The sequence below is a fragment of the Passer montanus genome, unplaced genomic scaffold (genome assembly GCF_014805655.1).
Source record: "Passer montanus isolate IOZ18808 unplaced genomic scaffold, ASM1480565v1 scaffold161, whole genome shotgun sequence".
Taxonomy (NCBI): Eukaryota; Metazoa; Chordata; class Aves; order Passeriformes; family Passeridae; genus Passer; species Passer montanus.
The window spans coordinates 543,744-563,003 of NW_024363272.1; the positions used below are offsets into that span (position 1 = coordinate 543,744).

General features: G+C 55.5%; 1 protein-coding gene and 2 non-coding genes across 4 annotated transcripts; all 3 read left to right on the forward strand.

The window, feature by feature from the left end:
• The first annotated feature begins 233 nt into the window (after positions 1–233).
• On the forward strand, positions 234–19,145 carry KANSL2 (KAT8 regulatory NSL complex subunit 2). 2 transcript variants are annotated; one of them, XM_039703252.1, is made up of 10 exons: positions 234–297; positions 1,613–1,870; positions 4,553–4,731; positions 6,666–6,780; positions 8,884–9,047; positions 10,435–10,601; positions 12,590–12,686; positions 15,548–15,801; positions 17,692–17,877; positions 18,737–19,145. In XM_039703252.1, exons 2-10 carry the CDS (start codon positions 1,620–1,622, stop codon positions 18,833–18,835), a joined length of 1,512 nt encoding a protein of 503 aa, XP_039559186.1. In that variant the 5' UTR covers positions 234–297; positions 1,613–1,619; the 3' UTR covers positions 18,836–19,145. The 2 variants fall into 2 exon arrangements, with proteins under 2 accessions (XP_039559186.1, XP_039559187.1); XM_039703253.1 differs by lacking the exon at positions 234–297 and adding an exon at positions 408–429.
• LOC120499510 lies at positions 12,761–12,888 on the forward strand. Its single transcript, XR_005626886.1, has one exon. It is a non-coding gene; the product is annotated as a small nucleolar RNA SNORA2/SNORA34 family (small nucleolar RNA).
• Positions 18,345–18,474, forward strand: LOC120499511. The gene has a single exon (XR_005626887.1). It is a non-coding gene; the product is annotated as a small nucleolar RNA SNORA2/SNORA34 family (small nucleolar RNA).
• Positions 19,146–19,260: the final 115 nt, after the last annotated feature.

Here is a 19,260-nt window from a genome sequence, read left to right on the forward strand (position 1 = left end):
CCCGGGACCCCCGCCCCGGTGTCCTGTCCCGGTTCCTGTCCCGGGACCCCCCTTCCCCCCGTTCCTGTCCCGGGACCCCCGCCCCGCTCCCGCCGCCCCCACGTGTCGCGTTCCCGCCGCGCCGCCCCCACGTGACCCTAGAAAGGCATGGTCGCCCTTCGGTTGAGTGACTGCGAGCTGAGCCAATCACGCGCGAGAACGCCCCCCCTACTCGCAGCTGATTGGCGAGCGGTTGGGCCACTGAGGAGGCGGGGCGGGCGCACGGCGCGGCAGCGCGGAGGCCGCGGCGGCAGAGAGGTAAGATGGCGGCGGCGCCTCTTGCTCACAATGGGGCCCGGTGTGCCCCTCAGCGCGGCTCCCGAGCTCTTCTCCAGGGCTCCTCCGTCCTGCACTGTCCCGGGGGCGGGTCTCCTCTCGCTCTCCGCTCCGGTAGCGCTTCCTGGACGCCCCTCAGGGGTGCCCCTCACGCCCGCCGCCCGCGGACAAAATGGCGGCGCCTGGGCGGCGGGAGGGCGCATGCGCGGGAGAGCCGTGGCGGAGCACGTGCGCGGGCGGGAGAGCGGCGGGACCGGGACGGGCACCGGGAGAGAGACGGGATAGACCGGGAGGGGCACCGGGAGAGAGACGGGATAGACCGGGAGGGGCACCGGGAGAGAGACCGGGATAGACCGGGAGGGGCACCGGGAGAGAGACCGGGATAGATCAGGACGGGCAGCGGGAGAGAGACGGGATAGAGCGGGATGGATCAGGACGGGCACCGGGAGAGAGACCGGGATAGACACCGGGATAGATCAGGATGGGCACCGGGAGAGAGACGGGATAGACCAGGATATACTGGGATAGATCAGGACGCGCATCGGGAGAGAGTCTGGGGTGGACCGGGATGGATCAGGATGGGCACCGGGATAGACACCGGGATGGATCAGGATGGGCACCGAGAGAGAGACCGGGATGGATCAGGATGGGCAGCGGGAGAGAGAGGCAGGGATATACCGGGATAGACAGCGTAATAGATCAGGATGGATACCGGGAGAGAGACTGGGATGGGCCGGGATAGACACCGGGAGAGAGGCAGGGATGGACCGGGACATACCGGGATAGACACCGGGATAGATCAGGATGGGCACCGGGAGAGAGGCTGGGATGGACTGGGATACACCGGGATAGACACCGGGATAGATCAGGATGGGCACAGGGGAAGAGGCTGGCATGCACCGGGACGTACCGGGATAGAGGCGGGGATGGACCGGGATGAGCACCAGCCCTCGGTGAGGCTGGATGGGCGGCGGGGATGCCCCGGTTCGGGGGCGTGCACGGACACAGGCGGCAGGGCAGGACGAGTCACCGGGATCCATCGGGACCCATCGGGACAGAGGCAGCCATGGGCACTGGGAGCACCAAGGAGATGCTCCGGGGGTGCACTGAGAGAAGAGTTCCCCCCCAGATTTCTGCAGGACTAAAAGCTCCCTCGAGCATTATTGGGAATTACCTCAATAGGAGCAGCACTTTCTGCTGAAGGGCTCAGACTTTGATCCAAATCCTTTCTCACTGCTACTTTTCATTGTATCAGCGTTTTATTCCACCCCCTTTCCTTGCTCTGCTCCCTTCCCAGCGTGGGCATGAACAGGATCCGCATTCACGTGTTACCCACGAGCCGGGGCCGCCTCACGCCGGTGCCCCGGCCCCAGGAGCCCCTGGCCTGCTCCTTCGCCCCCCGGCCCTGCTCCCAGCCCCGCCTGGAGGGGCAGGAGTTCTGCATCAAGCACATCCTCGAGGACAGGAATGCTCCCTTCAAGCAGTGCAGCTACGTGTCCACGAAGAACGGGAAGCGTTGTCCCAACGCCGCTCCCAAGCCTGAGAAGAAGGATGGGTGAGTGGCTCTTCCTCCTGGTTTTCCAGTTTTAAACTCTGTGGAATTAAAACAGGCAGTGGGGGAGGTTTTTCTTGTTGTCTTCCCTTTTGAAGGAAGGGCTGGAGCTGTGTCTGGGGAGATTTAGACTGGGTTTGGGGGAGGTTTTTCTTGTTGTCTTCCCTTTTGAAGGAAGGGCTGGAGCTGTGTCTGGGGAGATTTAGGCTGGGTTTTGGGGGAAAAAAATATTTTTCTTCCTCCAGTTGAGCTCTTGAGTAGCTCCTCAGGGCAGTGGTCACATTCACAACCCTGCCAGAGCCCAGGGAGTGTTTGGATAATGCACCCAGGAGCACGATGGCATTTTGGAATGTCCTGTGTAAGGCCAGGAGTTGGACTTGATGATCCTTGTGGGTCCCTTTCAGGATATTCCATGATTCTTCTCTTTCAGCTGCTGCATTTGGGTTACCTCTGAGAAACATCTCCCTTTTTCCAAAATGTTTTTAAGCTGGAGAAAGACTCCATGGAGTTATGTGGGGACTGTGGGCTGTGCCCTGACCCAGCAGAAGGTGGCTGCAGTGCTCCAGGCCCTGCACTGGATGTGTGAGTGCAGTCCCTCCCTCATCCCAGCACATCCCTGCCTGTCCAGGGGATAATCCCCAGAGCAGCCACTCACATCCCTCTGGAGCTTTGGCCTCGTTGTGCTGCTGCTTCCCTTAGGCCTTTAAAATGCTCAAGGGGTGGAACAATTTTGGCTGACAGAGCACAGAGTCCTTATCAGGAGCATTGCTTCCAGGATTTGCTGGGATGTGCACAGTGGATGTCTCCACCCTGTGCCATAAAATGAAGGGAAGGCAGAGTCCAGTGAGAATATTTGGAAGCAGAAGAGCTCAAAAATTCACCCACCTCACTGCCTTAATTACTGAAAACTCATTTTACTCCCTGCTGCTGGAGCCAGAGGTGATGTTCCCACAGTGCTGGGTGGGCTCTCAGCATTGCCAGGCTGGACCTGTGAGGGATTCCAAGTGCCAGGGCTTGTTCCCTGCCCTTCTGCCCTGCTCAGGTGAAAATCTGCATCCAGAGCTGCCCCAGCTCAGGAGAAACATGGAGTAGTTGGAGTGAGTCCAGAGATGAGCACAGGGATGGAGCAGATCTCCTAGAAGGAAAGGCTGAGGGAACTGGGATTGTTCTGGAGAAGGGAAGCTCAGAGGTGACCTAATTGTGGCCTTAAAGTGCCTGAAGGAGCTGCAGGAAAAATGGAGAGAGACTATTTTCAAGGGGTGGAGTGCCAGGACAATAGGGAATGGCTTCCCACTGCCAGAGGGCAGGGATGGATGAGATATTTGGAACTAATTTGTCCCTGTGAGGATGGTGAGGCCCTGGAATGGAATTCCCAGAGAAGCTGTGGCTGCCCCTGGATCCCTGGAAGTGTCCAGGGCCAGGTTGGACAGGGCTTGGAGCCACCTGGGATAGTGGAAGGTGTTCCTGCCCATGGCAGGGGTGGAACTGGATGATCTTGACATTCCCAACCAATTCAGAGCATCCTGGGAGTCTGTGAAAATGCAGGAATGTGGAAGGTTTGGGAGGTATTGAGGGGTTGGTGGCTGCTCCTTTGGAATGGCTGTGCTCATTTAAATGCCTTTAGAGGCCTCTTGAAAAGAGGATTTTCCCCCCACACCCCCATTTTCTCTGGCAAGAGGAAAACATGAAGATTTTAATCCCCAGATTATCGTGGTATTGTGCATTTAAACCCAGCTCAGAGCCTCAGGAATGCATTGAGGCAAGAGCAGAGCAGCAGATCCGTGGGAGCCCCTCCTGTGAGCGAGGTGTCCCCTCAGTGTTTGGGTGCCCCGAGGCTGCTGAGCTCTGCTCTTGGAGGCAAAGCTTGGATCTCTCTGGCATTCACATTCTCTGGAAAAATCCCTTTGCTCAGGATTTTTCTCCTAGAAAGCTGAGAAGCTTCAGAGAAAAAGAAAACAATTCTTAACTTATTTGCTTCTCCTGTATTTTGCTCATGTGAAATGTGTTTGGAGATTGTTTGATTGGATTCTGGTGTGAATTGTTTTGACTCTTTGGCCAATTTCAGCCAAGCTGTGTCAGGACGCTGGAAAGAGTCACGAGTTTTCATTATTATCTTTTTGGCATTCTGTAAGCATCCTTTCTGTATTCTTTAGTATAGTGTAGCATTTTTTAGTATAATAAAGTATTATAAAATAATAAATTAACCTTCTGAGAACATGGAGTCAGACACATCATTCCTGCAGATACAATGGATCTCCTTTGGAGTTCACAGAATCACAGAATAATGAGGTTGGAAGAGACCTCTAAGATCATCAAGTCCAACCTATGCCCTAACATCTCAACTAGACTATAGCACCAAGTGCCATGTCCAGTCTTTTTTTAAACACTTCCAGAGATGGTGATTCCACCACCTCCCTGGGAAGACAATTCCAGTGCTTTATTATTCTTTCAGTGAAAATTTTTTTCCTAATATCTAACCTATACCTTCCCTGACATAGCTTGAGACTGTGTCCCCTTGTTCTGTCACTTGCTGCCTGGTGGAAGAGAGTTTGCTGATGGAGGAGGGATTCCAGCAGCAGGAACTGGGTTACCAAGCAGGACCAGGCTGGGGATGGGGTGCTCAAATCATCTTTTATCTTCCTACCCAAATGACTCCATGATGCTGAGCCCTGCTTTGTCCTGCAGCACCTCGTTCTGCGCGGAGCATGCCCGGCGCAACGCGCTGGCGCTGCAGGCTCAGGTGAAGAAATCCAACCCCGGGCCCGTGGGTGAGAGCCTCCTGTGCCAGCTGAGCTCCTATGCCCGGGCAGAGCTGGGCAGCCAGGGCGCCGAGAGCAGCCGCAGCGAGGCCAGCCGCATCCTGGGTGAGCACTGAGCCCCTGCCTTGAGGGTTGAGCTTCTTCTTTTATTCAAATCCTGTGGGGGTACCACTGGTCGATTGTTCTGGGTCTGGAGTGAAGGCACTTGAGATGGTAGTTGATGTTTGGACTCAAGGGTTTGTTATTTCTTATCAGTAAAACAGTCTCACTGCTGTGAGTTCTGCAGCTCGTCACGAGAAGGCACAAAATGCCCAACAATCTCTTGGTACAAGTTAAGACTAAACTATCCAATTAAGAGCTGACACCTGGATTATTTTCCCTTTTAACCCAATAACTGATCCCAGAGAGCCCCCAGTGTGAACTTTTGTGCCCAATTACAAAATGCCACCCAAACCCATGAAGAATAAACCCATGACCTGTGTCCTCCATCGTTCTTCCATCCACAACGTAGTAAAAATCCCAAACCCTAAATTTCTCACCAAGTGATATACCTACACTACTCTCTGTAACCTATTAAACACTTCTGTGGGTTCCAGTCTATCTTGAAGTCTAGGAAACTTTCTCCATGAATGAGGGTCAAAGTCAGGTCAAAGTCAGTGCAGCCCAGAGCAGACAGAGAAAATTCCCAGTGCCCTGGGATTCCACAAAATCCTGTACAGCATTAGTGCATAACTCTAAAATCCATATAAAGTGTTAGCTGCTGTCTTCACTTTTTGTTCAGACAGAACAATTCCTCTGGTATTGGAATAAATCCTGCAGGACTCCATTTTCTTCATGGTGGAAAAAGCTGAGTTTATTAAAAACCACAACTTTTATAGACAGTTACAATATAGGTGGACCCAATTGGCCTCAATCAATATCCCTCACACCTTTGGCTAATTAGACACACCACCCTTCTTGCACCTCTTTCAAGTAAGCAACATATTCAAAACACCAATTGCAAAAATTGTTCGAATTCTTTCTCTCAGCTTTCCCAAAATTTCCTAGGGCAATGCCTGGGAAAGTTTATCTGGCTCTTTCTCTGACCAGACTTTCAGCAGCCACACTCTGGGCCTGAGATCCAAGGACACCCTACAGCTTCAGGCCCTGAAATGTATAAACAAAAATGAATTGAGGGGGTGCAAACTGGGGGAATATGACTTTGTTACCTGAAGGTAATGAAGGTAATGAATGAGTTCATTATCTGAAGGTAATTGGAGGATTAACCCCTGATATATAAATGGACGAAACTTACATCTGTCTGAAAAACTCATGACCATCATCCATCTTGGGTGTAGCCTCTGGGAGGCTTTTCAGTGCCCAAGATGTATCTGTTGAAGGCCTTTAATAAATACCCACTTTATTCTCTTAATACTGTTTAGCCTCTGTTCTAGGCAGCCACTCTGAGGCATCAAAACTCACAGGCAGTGCCAGGCTGCTCTGTTCATGTGGGGGAAAGTCAGCAATATCCCTTCTTCAGTCCAGTGAGAAAAAGACCCCGTGGTCTGGGAGTAAAAGCTGGGGTTTTGTTAAGCCTGGTGTGTCTCGTGCTGCCAGACCCAAATCCTGCAGGTTTAGCATGGAAACAATACCACTGGAATTCCCTGGTTCCTGGGAGGGCTGGAGCATCATTCCTAGTGTGTTTTGGTAGTTCTGGCTGTTCCAAACTGCGAGGTTTCCCATTATTTCCTGCTCCATGTCCCTCACTCAGAGTTTTGAGGTGGAAAATTCCCTCTTGGCATGATGCAGAGCCTGCTCAGCTCCACGGGTGTTGGGGTTGGCTGTCACTTGTCTCTGCCCCAGCACGGGAAAAGGTGGTTCTGGGCAGGCCAAGTTTTGAAGAAGGAGTCTGGACTCTTGCTTTTGGTTTTCAGTTGTGTTTATTGTTCCTTATCTACAAAGTTTTTCTGTCTGTCCAGCCCGGGGCCGAGCTCCAGGGTGTCCCTGGCCATCGTGGGACGTGGCACAGTGTCCTGTGACTGTGCTGCTGTGTCTTGCAGACGAGGACAGCTGGAGTGACTGCGAGCAGGACCCTGTCACCGTGGAGCAGACCTGGCGTGGGGACCCTGACAGTGACGCCGACAGCATCGACAGCGACCAGGAGGATCCCCTCAAGTAGGTTGGGGGAGTAGTTAAATTTACATTTTCCAGGGCTCAGCCTGGAAAAAAGGCTCATGGGGGGGGGGGGCTCAGCCTGGAAAAAAGGCTCATGGGGGACATTCTGGCTCTACAGTGACAGGAGGCTGCAGCCAGTGGGGGTCAGGCTCTGCTCCCATGAGACAAATTTATATTTTGGGGTGGGCTCAGCTTGGAAAAAAGGCTCAGGGGGGAGATTCTGGCTTTCCACAGCTCCCTGACAGGAGGCTGCAGCCATGCTGGGGTCAGGCTCTGCTCCCATGAGACAAATGTACATTTTGGGGTGGCTCAGAGTGGAGAAAAGGCTCATGGTGGGGCATTCTGGCTCTACAGTGACAAGAGGCTGCAGCCAGTGGGGGTCAGGCTCTGCTCCCATGAGACAAATTTATATTTTGGGGTGGGCTCAGCTTGGAAAAAAGGCTCAGGGGGGATGTTCTGGCTCTCCACAACTCCCTGACAGGAGGCTGCAGACACACTGGGTTCAGGCTCTGCTCCCATGAGACAAATTTGTATTTTGGGGGGCTGAGCCTGGAGAAAAGGATCATGGTGGGGCATTCTGGCTCTCCACAGCTCCCTGACAGGAGGCTGCAGCCATGCTGGGGTCAGGCTCTGCTCCCATGAGACAAATTTACATTTTGGGAGGCTCAGCCTGGAAAAAAGGCTCATGGTGGGGCATTCTGGCTCTCCACAACTCCCTGACAGGAGGCTGCAGCCATGCTGGGGTCAGCCTTTGCTCCCATGAAAAGGGACAGGACAAGGGGAAACAGCCTCAGTCTGTGCCAGGTGAGGTTCAGGTTGGACGTCAGGAGGAATTTCTTCATGGAAAGACTTAGCAGGCATTGGAACTGCCCAGGAAGGAGGTGGAGTCCCATCCCTGGAGGTCCAAGGAGTGACCAGATGTGGCACTCAGGGCTCTGAGGGGGTCAGTCACAGGCTGGACTCAATCAACCCCTGGGATTCCATGGTGGCTGCTGCCTGCTACACACATGTTCCATGTTCTGGGCTCACTGTGGCTCCAGGGACAGTGGTTGTGTTAAAAATGTGACAATATCAGTGGTTTTTTGTAGATTTGTCAGGTGTTTTTTTGGCTGTGGATACACTCAGGTCCTGGAGCTGGGGTTTTCTGGGCAGCACTTGCTGCTCATTCTCTTCCAGAGTGGAGTGGATCTCTCAGCAGCTTCTCTGGGTGATCCTGTCTCTTAAAAAAGGCTGAAATTGAGAATTTCAGCTCATCACTTGTTGATGGTGTAACCCAGAGTGTTCTCAATAACATCTGTGTTGTTTGTGAGGGGGAACAGCTCAGAGGGACCCCCACAAATAACAACAACAACAACAATAATAATAATAATGAGATTACCCCACAGATTCATGGAATCAAGCCTTGAGGGTCTCCCAAATCATTTGAGGGTTCAGCCTTGAGAGACCCCCACACCCTTCAGGAGAACAGCCCCATGGGACCCCTCCATGTCATTTGGGGTTTAGCCCTGAAGGACCTCCACACCCTTTGTGGCAACAACCCCAAAGGACCCCCACACCCCGAGGGGAATCAACCCTGAGGGATCCCCACACCTTTGGGGGTTCAGCCTTGAGAAACCCCCACACCCTTTTGGAGTACAGCCCTGAGGATCCCCCACAACCTTTGTGGGTTCATCCCTGAGGAACCCCCAGACTCTTCAGCAGAAAAAACCCATGGGAAAAAACCCATAGGGATCTGGGATCCCCAGACCCTTCAGGGATCAACCCTGAAGGGCCCCCACACCCTTAGGGGGCTCATCCCTGAGGGACCCCCAGACTCTTGAGCAGAAAAAACCCATGGGATCCCCAGACCCTTCAGGGATCAACCCTGAGGGACCCCCACACCCTTTGGGGGTTCATCCCTGAGGGACCCCCAGCAGAAAAAACCCATGGAATCCCCACACCCTTCAAAGATCATCCCCAAGAGACCCTCACACCCTTTGGGGGTTCATCCCTGAAAGACCCTCAGATTCTTCAGCAGAAAAACCCCACAGGATCCCCAGACCCTTTTGGGGGGGTCAGTCTCCAGGGACCCCCCAAACAGCCCCTGTTCCCTGGGTTTTGCAGGCATGCTGGGGTGTACACGGCCGAGGAGGTGGCTCTGATCATGAGGGAGAAGCTGATCCGCCTCCAGTCCCTCTACATCGACCAGTTCAAGCGGCTCCAGCACCTGCTGAAGGAGAAGAAACGCCGCTTCCTGCACAGCAGGAAGGCAGAGCACGAGGCCATCGGTGAGCCCAGGCCTCCTGCCTGAGGGTGTGCACAGAAATCTGCTAAAAAAGGAGGGTTTGGGCCTGGCTAGAGGCAGATTTCACGGCAGGGTTCCACACTCAGTGTTTATTGAGGGGATGGAGCACAAGGAGAACGGTCTGGAGAGCTGAGGGTGCTGGGGATGGGCTGATCCTGGAGAAAAGAGAGCTCAGGTGGGACCGTCTCACTCTGTAACTCCCTGACAGGAGAGTTCAGCCATGTGGGGTTCAGGATCTGCTCCCACGGAACAATGAGACAGGAGGAAATGGCTTCAAACTGTGCCAGGGGAGGTTTGGGGTGGGCATCAAGAGGATTTCTGTATGGAAAAGGTGCACAGGTATTGGAACTGCCCAGGGAGGTGGTGGAGTCTCTGTCCCCAGAGGTTCAGGGAACAACTGGACGTTGCACTCAGTGCTCTGGTGTGGTTGGCAAGGTGGGGATCAGTCACAGGTTGGACTCTGATCCTGGAGAGCTCTTCCAGCCTGAGTGATTCCATGATTCTGTGCTGGTCCTGTGCCCAGAGATCCCTATCACTGCAGTTCCAAAGCTTGTGCATTTCTTTGCTCTTCAGAGCTTGCAGCCTTGGCAGGAAATGAGCTATAATGTTAATTCTGAGACAAAAGTGCTTATTTTGTACTGGGATTTCCTGTTTTTTCCTTTTACGAACAAAAAATATTCGTTCATAAGGCCCTTGGTGTGTGGACAGGAGCTGGTTCCAGTAACACCAGTGCTGCTGTACTGGCATATTCCTCTTTAGCAGCTTTCCCTCTGCCTCTGCTGGCATTCTCTCTGTGCAGAGCGTGCTCTTGGAATCAGGAATTCCCAGTTCAACAGAGGCAAAACCGAGTTGTGTAACTGATCCCAAGTATTGCAGAGCACAGGACTCTTTTTCCAGCATCATCCTTTAATAGCTCATCCTGGAAAACGCCATAATTCAGCTCAGGCTCAAGTAAAAATAACCAGGAGTTTGGTACATACCAATTTTGCAGAACTCTTTTTAGCAAACGAGGCAGAGAAAAGCAGATCCTGAGCGCTGCCCTGTAATTACACCAGGAATGCTGGCGGGAAGCTTCCAGAACTCGCACAGGAGTGACCTGGAATTCGACAAGTTTCTATTCTGCTGCTGAAATCACAATGCACGGGAGTGGCTGGATTATTTTTAAAGCAGGTTTTAAAAATACTCCGTGGGCCCAAGCATTCCTGGTGCTTGAGGAGAGCTCAGGATAAATTTTGGGATGGAACCTGCACCAGCAGGCGTCACCCAAAGCTGCGCTTCTGCCGCTGCTGTGGATGGAGCCCTCAAAGCCCTCCACGGCTGATCTGCTTAAAAAACCACACAGATTCCTGACTCTTCCTTTATTCCTGCAGGGAGCAGCCTCCTGACAGGGCCAGAGGGGCTGATGGCCAAGGAGAGGGAGAACCTGAAGAGGCTGAAGTGCCTGCGGCGCTACCGGCAGCGCTACGGCGTGGAGGCTCTGCTGCACCGGCAGCTCCGCGAGCGCAGGGTCCTGGCCACTGATGGAGCAGCCCAGCAGGTCCGTGGGGACATCTGGATGGGTCTCTCCTCTCCTGTCGTGCTGGGAGTGACCCCAGGCCCTGGAAGATTGCCTCGTGTAACACCTGTCCTGCAGGGCTGCCACCCTGCTGGGTTTGGAGGAGCTCTTGGGGTTGTTGTGGGAGTTTCTGGATCTGTGGGAGCTCCTGTGTGTGCAAGAGCTCTCAGGTCTGGGAGCTCCTGTCCTTCCTGCAAGGCAGCCCTAGCTGCCACTGCTGGGTTTGGAGGAGCTCTTGGGGTTGTTGAGGTTTGTGGGAGCTTCTGAATTGTGAGAGCTCCCCTGTCTGCAAGAGCTCTCAGGTCTGTGGGAGCTCCTGTCCTTCCTGCAAGGACAGCCCTAGCTGCACCCTCCTGGGTTTGGAGAAGCTCATGGGGTTGTTGAGGTTTGTGGGAGGTTCTGGATCTGGGAGCTCCTGTGTGTGCAAGAGCTCTCGCGTGAAAAGCAGATCCTGAGCGCTGCCCTGTAATTACACCAGGAATGCTGGCGGGAAGCTTCCAGAACTCGCACAGGAGTGACCTGGAATTCGACAAGTTTCTATTCTGCTGCTGAAATCACAATGCACGGGAGTGGCTGGATTATTTTTAAAGCAGGTTTTAAAAATACTCCGTGGGCCCAAGCATTCCTGGTGCTTGAGGAGAGCTCAGGATAAATTTTGGGATGGAACCTGCACCAGCAGGCGTCACCCAAAGCTGCGCTTCTGCCGCTGCTGTGGATGGAGCCCTCAAAGCCCTCCACGGCTGATCTGCTTAAAAAACCACACAGATTCCTGACTCTTCCTTTATTCCTGCAGGGAGCAGCCTCCTGACAGGGCCAGAGGGGCTGATGGCCAAGGAGAGGGAGAACCTGAAGAGGCTGAAGTGCCTGCGGCGCTACCGGCAGCGCTACGGCGTGGAGGCTCTGCTGCACCGGCAGCTCCGCGAGCGCAGGGTCCTGGCCACTGATGGAGCAGCCCAGCAGGTCCGTGGGGACATCTGGATGGGTCTCTCCTCTCCTGTCGTGCTGGGAGTGACCCCAGGCCCTGGAAGATTGCTTCATGTAACACCCGTCCTGCAGGGCTGCCACCCTGCTGGGTTTGGAGGAGCTCTTGGGGTTGTTGTGGGAGTTTCTGGATCTGTGGGAGCTCCTGTGTGTGCAAGAGCTCTCAGGTCTGGGAGCTCCTGTCCTTCCTGCAAGGCAGTCCTAGCTGCCACTCTGCTGGGTTTGGAGAAGCTCATGGGGTTGTTGAGGTTTGTGGGAGCTTCTGAATTGTGAGAGCTCCCCTGTCTGCAAGAGCTCTCAGGTCTGTGGGAGCTCCTGTCCTTCCTGCAAGGACAGCCCTAGCTGCACCCTCCTGGGTTTGGAGAAGCTCCTGGGTTTGTTGAGGTTTGTGGGAGGTTCTGGATCTGGGAGCTCCTGTGTGCAAGAGCTCTCGCGTCTGTGCGAGCTCTTGGTGTCCACACCTTGAATGCTGGGGTCAGTTTTGGGCTCCTGGCAGCAAGAAAGACTTTGAGGGTCAGGTCTGGAGAAGGGAATGGAGCTGGCAAAGGGACAGGAGCACAAGAAGGTTCTGGAAAACTGAGGAGATGAGGAAGCTGGGGAGGCTCATCCTGGAGAAAGGAGGGCTCAGGGCATTTGGAGGCTTGAGGATTTTTGGGAGCCCTGGGTCTGAGTGAGTCCATTCCAGTGCCTAGAAGAGGCTTAATAAAAAGAGGGAGATGGAGTTATAAATAGGCAGTGACAGGACAAGAGGAAATGGTTTTAAACTAAGAGATGAGAGGTTTAGATGGGATATTGGGAACAAATTCCTCCCTGTGAGGGTGGGGAGGCCCTGGAATGGATTTCCCAGAGCAGCTGTGGCTGCCCCATCCCTGGAAGTGCCCAAGACCAGCTTGGATATGGCTTAGAGCAGCCTGGGACAGTGGAAGGTGTCCTTGCCTGTGGGAACAGGAGCTTTAAGGTCTCTCCCAACCCGAATTCCACGATTTCAGGCTCACACCACCCGCTCCAGCCAGCGCTGCTTGGCCTTTGTCGACGACGTCCGGTGCTCCAACCCGTCCCTGCCCATGACCCGGCACTGCCTCACACGTATCCTTTGATCCACCCTCCTCCTGAGTGCTGGCCAGCAGTTTGCCCCGTGGCTGTGCCTCCTTTCTGCCTCTCTGGCCCTGAATCAAGGCCCTCGGTTTGCTGTAGCCGTTGGTTTCAAGCAGGAGCCCAGAGGAAATGTCTCCCTGTCTGTTGGTGCTCCCATGCCGTGGAACAGCCAATTCGTGTGGGAGCAACAAAGGGCTGGTCCCAGGAGTGCTCCTGGTGTGGCCTCCTGGCTCCAGAGCATCCAAACGCAGTGGGCATTTCACTTGGGAACAGAGAACCCAGGCAGGCCTGAGCTGGGAGGGATGTGCATGGATCCCCTCCAGGGATGGGGATCCTCCTTGAGCAGCCCTTCCATGGAAAAAATTCAGAAATTACGATTTCAGAAATTCCTGAACCTCCCCTGGCACAGCTTGAGGCTCTTCCCTCTTGTCCTGTCCCTTGTTCCTTGGGAGCAGAGCCTACCCCCCACCTGAGGACACACCAGAGCAGGGCCTTGGGGATTTTTGGGAGGATCTGGGGGCGTAATTTGAGTCTCTTTGGAACTGCTGTGGCCCAGCTCTGTCTCTGTGACCTTTCCAAAGGTTCTCGTGTGTGTGTGTGAACAGCCTTGAGCTGTTCCACCTCCCAAATTTGCCTCAGCTATTGGAGAGCTGGCTCTGAAAGTTCCACTGGGGTCCCCCAGCTCAGGGATGACCCCCAGTATGGGATCAGGGATCCCCCAGTATGGAGTCAAGGATCCTCCAGCTCAGGGATGATGCTCATTATGGGATCAAGGATCCCCCAGTACAGGATCAAGGATCCCCCACCTCAGGGGTGACCCCCAGATATGGGATCAAGGATCCCCCAACTCAGGGGTGACCCCCAGTATGGGATTAAGGATTCCCCAATTTAGGGATGACCCCAAATATGGGATCAAGGATTCCCCAGCTCAGGGATGACCCCAATATGGGGTCCAGCATTGCCCTGGGTGCATTTTCTCCATCCACTCCGTGGGAGTGGGAGGATGTGTCCAGGTTTGGATCAGGCTGGAGCTGCAGGAGGGAGCAGTGGGGTGAGTAAGGACAAATTCTGGCACTGAGTCCCAGGGCTGGGTGAGGAGGAACTCCTGGGTTTGTGGGAACTCCTGGGTTTGTGGGAGCTCCTGGGTCTGCAGGAGCTCGTGAGTTTTTGGGAGCTCTTGGGTCTTGAGGAGTTTTCAGATTTCCTGTGAGATTCTGGATTTTTGAGAGCCCTTGGGTTTGCTTTCTCCCTGGAGTTCTCATACTCCCCCAGGCCTGTGCAGGGAGCAGGAGCTGGAAGCTGCCTTTGTTTCTCTCTAACCACCACAGACCTCAAAATAAAGACAGGAGAAATCCCATAAAACAGCCAGAGAAGCTGCTGTTGGCAGCTGGTGCTCCCGGGAGGGAGGGAAGAGCTGGGTCTGGCGGGAGCTCCCAGCTGACTCTCAGTGACACAAACAAGCTTTTCCTGGGGCAGCTGATAACATCTGATAACATCTGTGGCTTTTCGGGAGGCTCTTGGGCTCTGTTTGCTTCCAGGAGCTGGATTGTTTGTGACAGGGCACTAAAGGGATGGGGGAAGGCTGGGAGGCTCCAGATGGAGCCTGGGATTTTTGTCCTCTTGGCAATCTGTGCTTTTGGCTACCAGTAAAGTCAGTGCTGGAGCTGGGAGTTGCTCCAGGAGATGAAAATCTGAATTCCCCACCTCCTTTTCCCTCACCACATCTTCCCTTGGGTGTCCCAGGTCCTTCTCTGTTGGGCTGGGCTCTGACATTGCTGCCAGCCCAGATTTTGGCTCCCCGTGGCCTGCCAGGAAGTGGATTCCTGAAAAATCCTTGGAGCAGGGAGGAGAGGAGGGAGGGGTGAACCTCAAACCTTAGCCAGCTTAAGAAACTGGCTTAAATTTTGTGTCTTCTCCCAGTTTTATCTGGGTTTGGGATTTTTTTCCCCCTTCCCACACTGGTGTGTGTGAGGAAATTGCAGTTGGGATGATCCTGGTTGGGAGGGGATGGAAGAGGAGAAAGGTGGGAGGAGGAAGAGGAAAGGGTTGGAAGAAAAGGATGGGGATCAGAAGAGGAGGAAGAGGGACGGAAGAAGAGGAAGGGATGGGAAGAAAAGGTTGAAAGAAGTGAATGGGGGTTGAAAAAGAGGAAGGGGTGGGAAGAAGAGAAAGAGATTGAAAGAGGAAAAGGAGGAGTAGGGTCAGAAAAGGAGGATGGGATCAGAATAGGGCTTGGAAGAAGAGGATGGGTGTGGGAGGAGGAGGAAAGGGTTGGAAGGTCCTGGGTTCAGAGCAGGCTGGGTTTTGATCTGTAGCTCCTCTGGATCACTCTGCAAGTGTGATGCAATTGAAGCAGAGTTTCTGTTTGGGATTAAAGGCAGGAAATCCCATTTACACCTCTGGCAGGAACAGGTTTTCCACTGGGAAGGAAAATGCAGTGGGAAGATAGAAATACCATAAGTGAACTCCTGGCTGTGGCAGAGGCATTGTGTGTGCTGGGATCTCCCTGCCCGTGGGGCTGGAGCTGATCATTTTCCATGGATGTCTGCAAACAAAAGTTAATCCTGTGCTTTTGTGGCATCCAGCTGAGAATCTGTGAGGGGTTTCCAGGGATCCAGCCCCCACAGGGGGGGCTGTGGCTCTTGTCCCAGTTTTCCATCATGGAAATGATGTCACCCACATCCCTGGGCCGTTGGGGTGCAGCTCTGGCCTCTGGATTCCTGATCTATGAGAAATGGGGGTGAGTTTTAACACCATTTGTGGGGAAATTTGGAGTATTTCTCAGCATTTCTTTCCCTCTGGATGTGTCTCTGCCTGCTCCCCTGCTGCTTTCCTTGACCTCCTCTTCCCAGATATCTGCCAGGATACAAACCAGACCCTTTTCAAGCCTTGCCAGGGCTCTGAGGAAGTTCCCTGCAACAAGCCCGTGCCCGTGAGCCTGTCTGAGGAGCCCTGCTGCCCCCTGCACCTGCGGCTGCCCCCCCAGATGTACGTGCCAGAGCAGGTCCTGGCAGTGCCCCAGGAGCTGGGGGCTGCTCCCACCGAGCTGTACCTGAGCGCGGCCGAGCTCCAGCCCACCGAGAGTTTGCCCCTGGAGTTCAGTGATGTAAGTGGCAAAGCTGCCCCTGTGCCCACCTGAGTGCCCACCTGGCATGCTGCACGTCCTCAGCACGGGAGGAGCTGCTGGAGTGAGGCCAAGGGCTGGCACAGCTCTGGAGCAGGGTGGGGGTGCCCAGCCTGGAGAGGAGAAGGCTCCAGGGACATTTTAGAGCCTGCAGAGAGCTGGAGAGGGACTTGGGACAAAGGATGGAGTGCCAAGACCAGGGGGAATGGCTTCCAGTGCCAGAGAGCAGGGATAGGTGGGATATTGGGAAGGAATTGCTGTGAGGGTGAGGAGGCCCTGGCACAGGGTGCCCAAAGAAACTGGGGTTGCCTCTGGATCCCTGGAAGTGTCCAAGGCCAGGCTGGACAAGACTTGGAGCAACCTGAGATAGTGGAAGGTGTCCCTGCCCATGGCAGGGGTGGAACTGGATGATGTTGACATTCCCAACCAATCCAGAGCATCCTGGGAGTCTAAAAATGCAGGAATGTGGAAGTTTTGGGAGGTATTCCAGGACTGGTGGCTGCTCCTTTGGAATGGCTGTGCTCTCAAAGAGTAGGGGCCTCTTAAAAAGAGGATTTCCCCCCATCCCCCCACCCCCATTTTCTCTGGCAAGAGGAAAACATGAAGATTTTAATCCCCAGATTATTGTGGCATCGTGCATTTAAACCAACCCAGCTCAGAGCCTCAGGAATCGAGGCAAAAGCAGAGCAGCAGATCCATGGGAGCTGCTCCTGTGAGCGAGGTGTCCCCTCAGGGTTTGGGTGCCCCGAGGTTGCTGAGCTCTGCTCTTGGAGGCAGAGCTTGGATGGATCTCCTTTGGAGTTTGATTCCAGCAGCAGGAGCTGGGAGAGCAAGCAGGGTCAGGCTGGGGGAGGGCTCACATCAGATCCCAGCCCCTTTCTGTGCAAACAGGAGGGATTTTTTTGGGTTAGAAAGGGAAAACCAGGACTGTTTTCCCTCATCCTGTCCTTTGAGAGGGTTCTGAGCTCCCTCTGGAGCGCTCTGGGTTCATGGAAGCTGCTGAGGGCATCTGTGTTGTGTCTCACGTTGTGCCAGGCTGGGGAAGTGCCACTCGTGAGTCACAGGAATCTCAGCCTCGTGTCAAACCCCCTCTGGAGCCAAAACAAATCCCAGCCTCTCCTGGATCCCAGGCTGTCCCGAATCCCAGCTCTCCCCTTGTCAGGGAGGGCAGATGGAGGAGGCTCCGAGCCTGTCCATCCCCATCTGTGCTGTCAGGGCAAACAGAGGAGGTGTGACACCCTGGGAGAGGCTGGGGATGTCCAGGTGTCCCCTGGAATGGGGGTGTGACATCCTGAAGAGCAGGGATTGCCCTGGGGGTCCCCTGGAATGGGTGTGTGACATCCTAGCACTGCTCTGGGGGTCCCCAGGAATGTGTGTGACATCCTGGGAGAGGGTGGGGATGTCCAGGTGTCCCCTGGAGTGTGTGTGACTGCTCTGGGGGTCCCCAGAGTGTGAGTGACATCCTGGAGAGCAGGGATTACTTTGAGGGTCCCCTGGAGGGTGTGTGACATCCTGGAGCTGCTCTGGGGGTCCCGTGGAATGTGTGTGACATCCTGGAAAGCTGGGACTGCTCTGGGGGTGTGATTGGACCCTGTCAAAGCCATTCCAGGTGCTGGAGGGACACTTTGGGGACAAAATGTCACACTGGGCTCCTGGTGGTGTGTCCCACACCTTATCCTCAGCAGTGCCAGCCGGGATCATGGCATTCCAGCAGGAGGAGGAGGAGGAGGAAGAGGGGGTTCCTGTGGTGTGTTGCTGGCCGGGGCCCCCCCCTGGCATGGTGCCCACTCCTCCTCCTCCCTTTCCTGCTGCTGCAGAGCACTGGAGCCTCCTCAGCCCCCTCCTGACGAGTCCTGCTCTTCTCCCTGCCAGGACCTGGACGTGGTGGGTGACGGGATGCAGTGCCCCCCATCCCCTCTGCTCTTTGACCCTTCTGTGAGCCTCGATCCGGCCCTGAGGGACATGGCCGAGGCTCCCATCGACATCCTGGCCCTGGAGGAGCCCGACAGGGGCAGCTCCTCCACCCCCCTGGTCCCTCCAGCCGAGGGTCCTGCCCAGGTACGGCCGGCTGGGATTGACCCCCCCTCCCCAGGGTGGGATTTTCCCAGCAGGAACCCCCCCTCCTCTTCCTCCCACACAGCAGCCCCAGAGCCTGGGTGTGCCCAAGGTCTGGATGGCATTAGGAGTGCCAGGGTGGTGGTGGCAGCCAGAGCCCCGCGGTGGCTCTGTGGGTGGCTCAGTGCCACCCTTGTCCTGGGAATGTCTGGGGCTGTCTGGCCAAGGGGGTTGCCTGCTGTTGGAACCTCTTAATCCCAGCTGGGGTTTTTTTAGGGGAGTTATTTCCCAGCCCAGGGGTTCTCCTTTCTTCTTGGGAGTCCTAATTTTCACTGGGATAACTGAAATTTGTTCCTGTCATCCTTTCTGGAGCCTGGGGCTTCTTTGGGGTGTCCCCACAGGGACCCGTGATGTCACCCACTGTCCTGGGGTGAAGGCCAAGTTTTGGGGCGGGGGTGGGAGCCACATCCCGGGCTCTGACTGAAGACCCCCAGTTTTTGCTGTAGCTGTTGGTTTCAAGCAGGAGCCCAGAGGAAAAACCTCCCGGTCTGTTGGTGCTCCCACCCCGTGGAGCGACCAATTCGTGTGGGAGTGACAGTGTCACAGCACTGCCACCACCCCGTGCTGGGTCCCTGTGCTGTCCCAGCAGTGCCACCACACCCCGTGCTGGGTCCCTGTGCTGTCCCCGCAGTGCCACCACCCCGTGCTGGGTCCCTGTGCTGTCCCAGCAGTGCCACCATCCCGTGCCCGGTCCCTGTGCTGTCCCAGCCCTGCCAGCACACCCCGTGCTGGGTCCCTGTGCTGTCCCAGCACCCCGTGCCCGGTCCCTGTGCTGTCCCAGCAGTGTCCCCTCCCGTTCCAGCCCCGGGAGGAGCAGCAGCAGCCACCGGAATCGGCCTCGTCCAGCCCGGCCCGGGGAGCGGCGGCCAACGGGAGCCTGGAGCCGGGGGCCGTGGGCTGAGCCCGGCAGCACCGGGGTCCCCACACCGGGGGGACCCTCAGCGTGGGACCTGGGGGGCTGCAGTGCTGCTGCAGTGCCAGGAGGAGCTGCAGCTGCAGCTCTGCTGATCCCCGGAGCCGCAGGAACCCCTGGAGCCCCAGGATGGAGCTGCAGACCCTCCCGTGTCCGTGGGGAGGCTGGAGGGGGGGGAATCCCCAAATTCCGGGGGTCTCTGCCGTGCCCTGGGGGGGTGATGTGGCCCTGTGATGTTTTGGGGGGGACAGAGGTTCCATCCCGCGGGTCCCCCCACAATAAAGTGATGGAGGTGGCTGCTCGGTGTCCCCGTGTCCTGTGGGTGAGCCCCGAAATTGGGGGGTGCCCTGGGGGGGGCTGGGTGGGCTCCCGGGGAGGGGAGGGGTCCCTTGGGGGGGTCACCCGTTATTTCG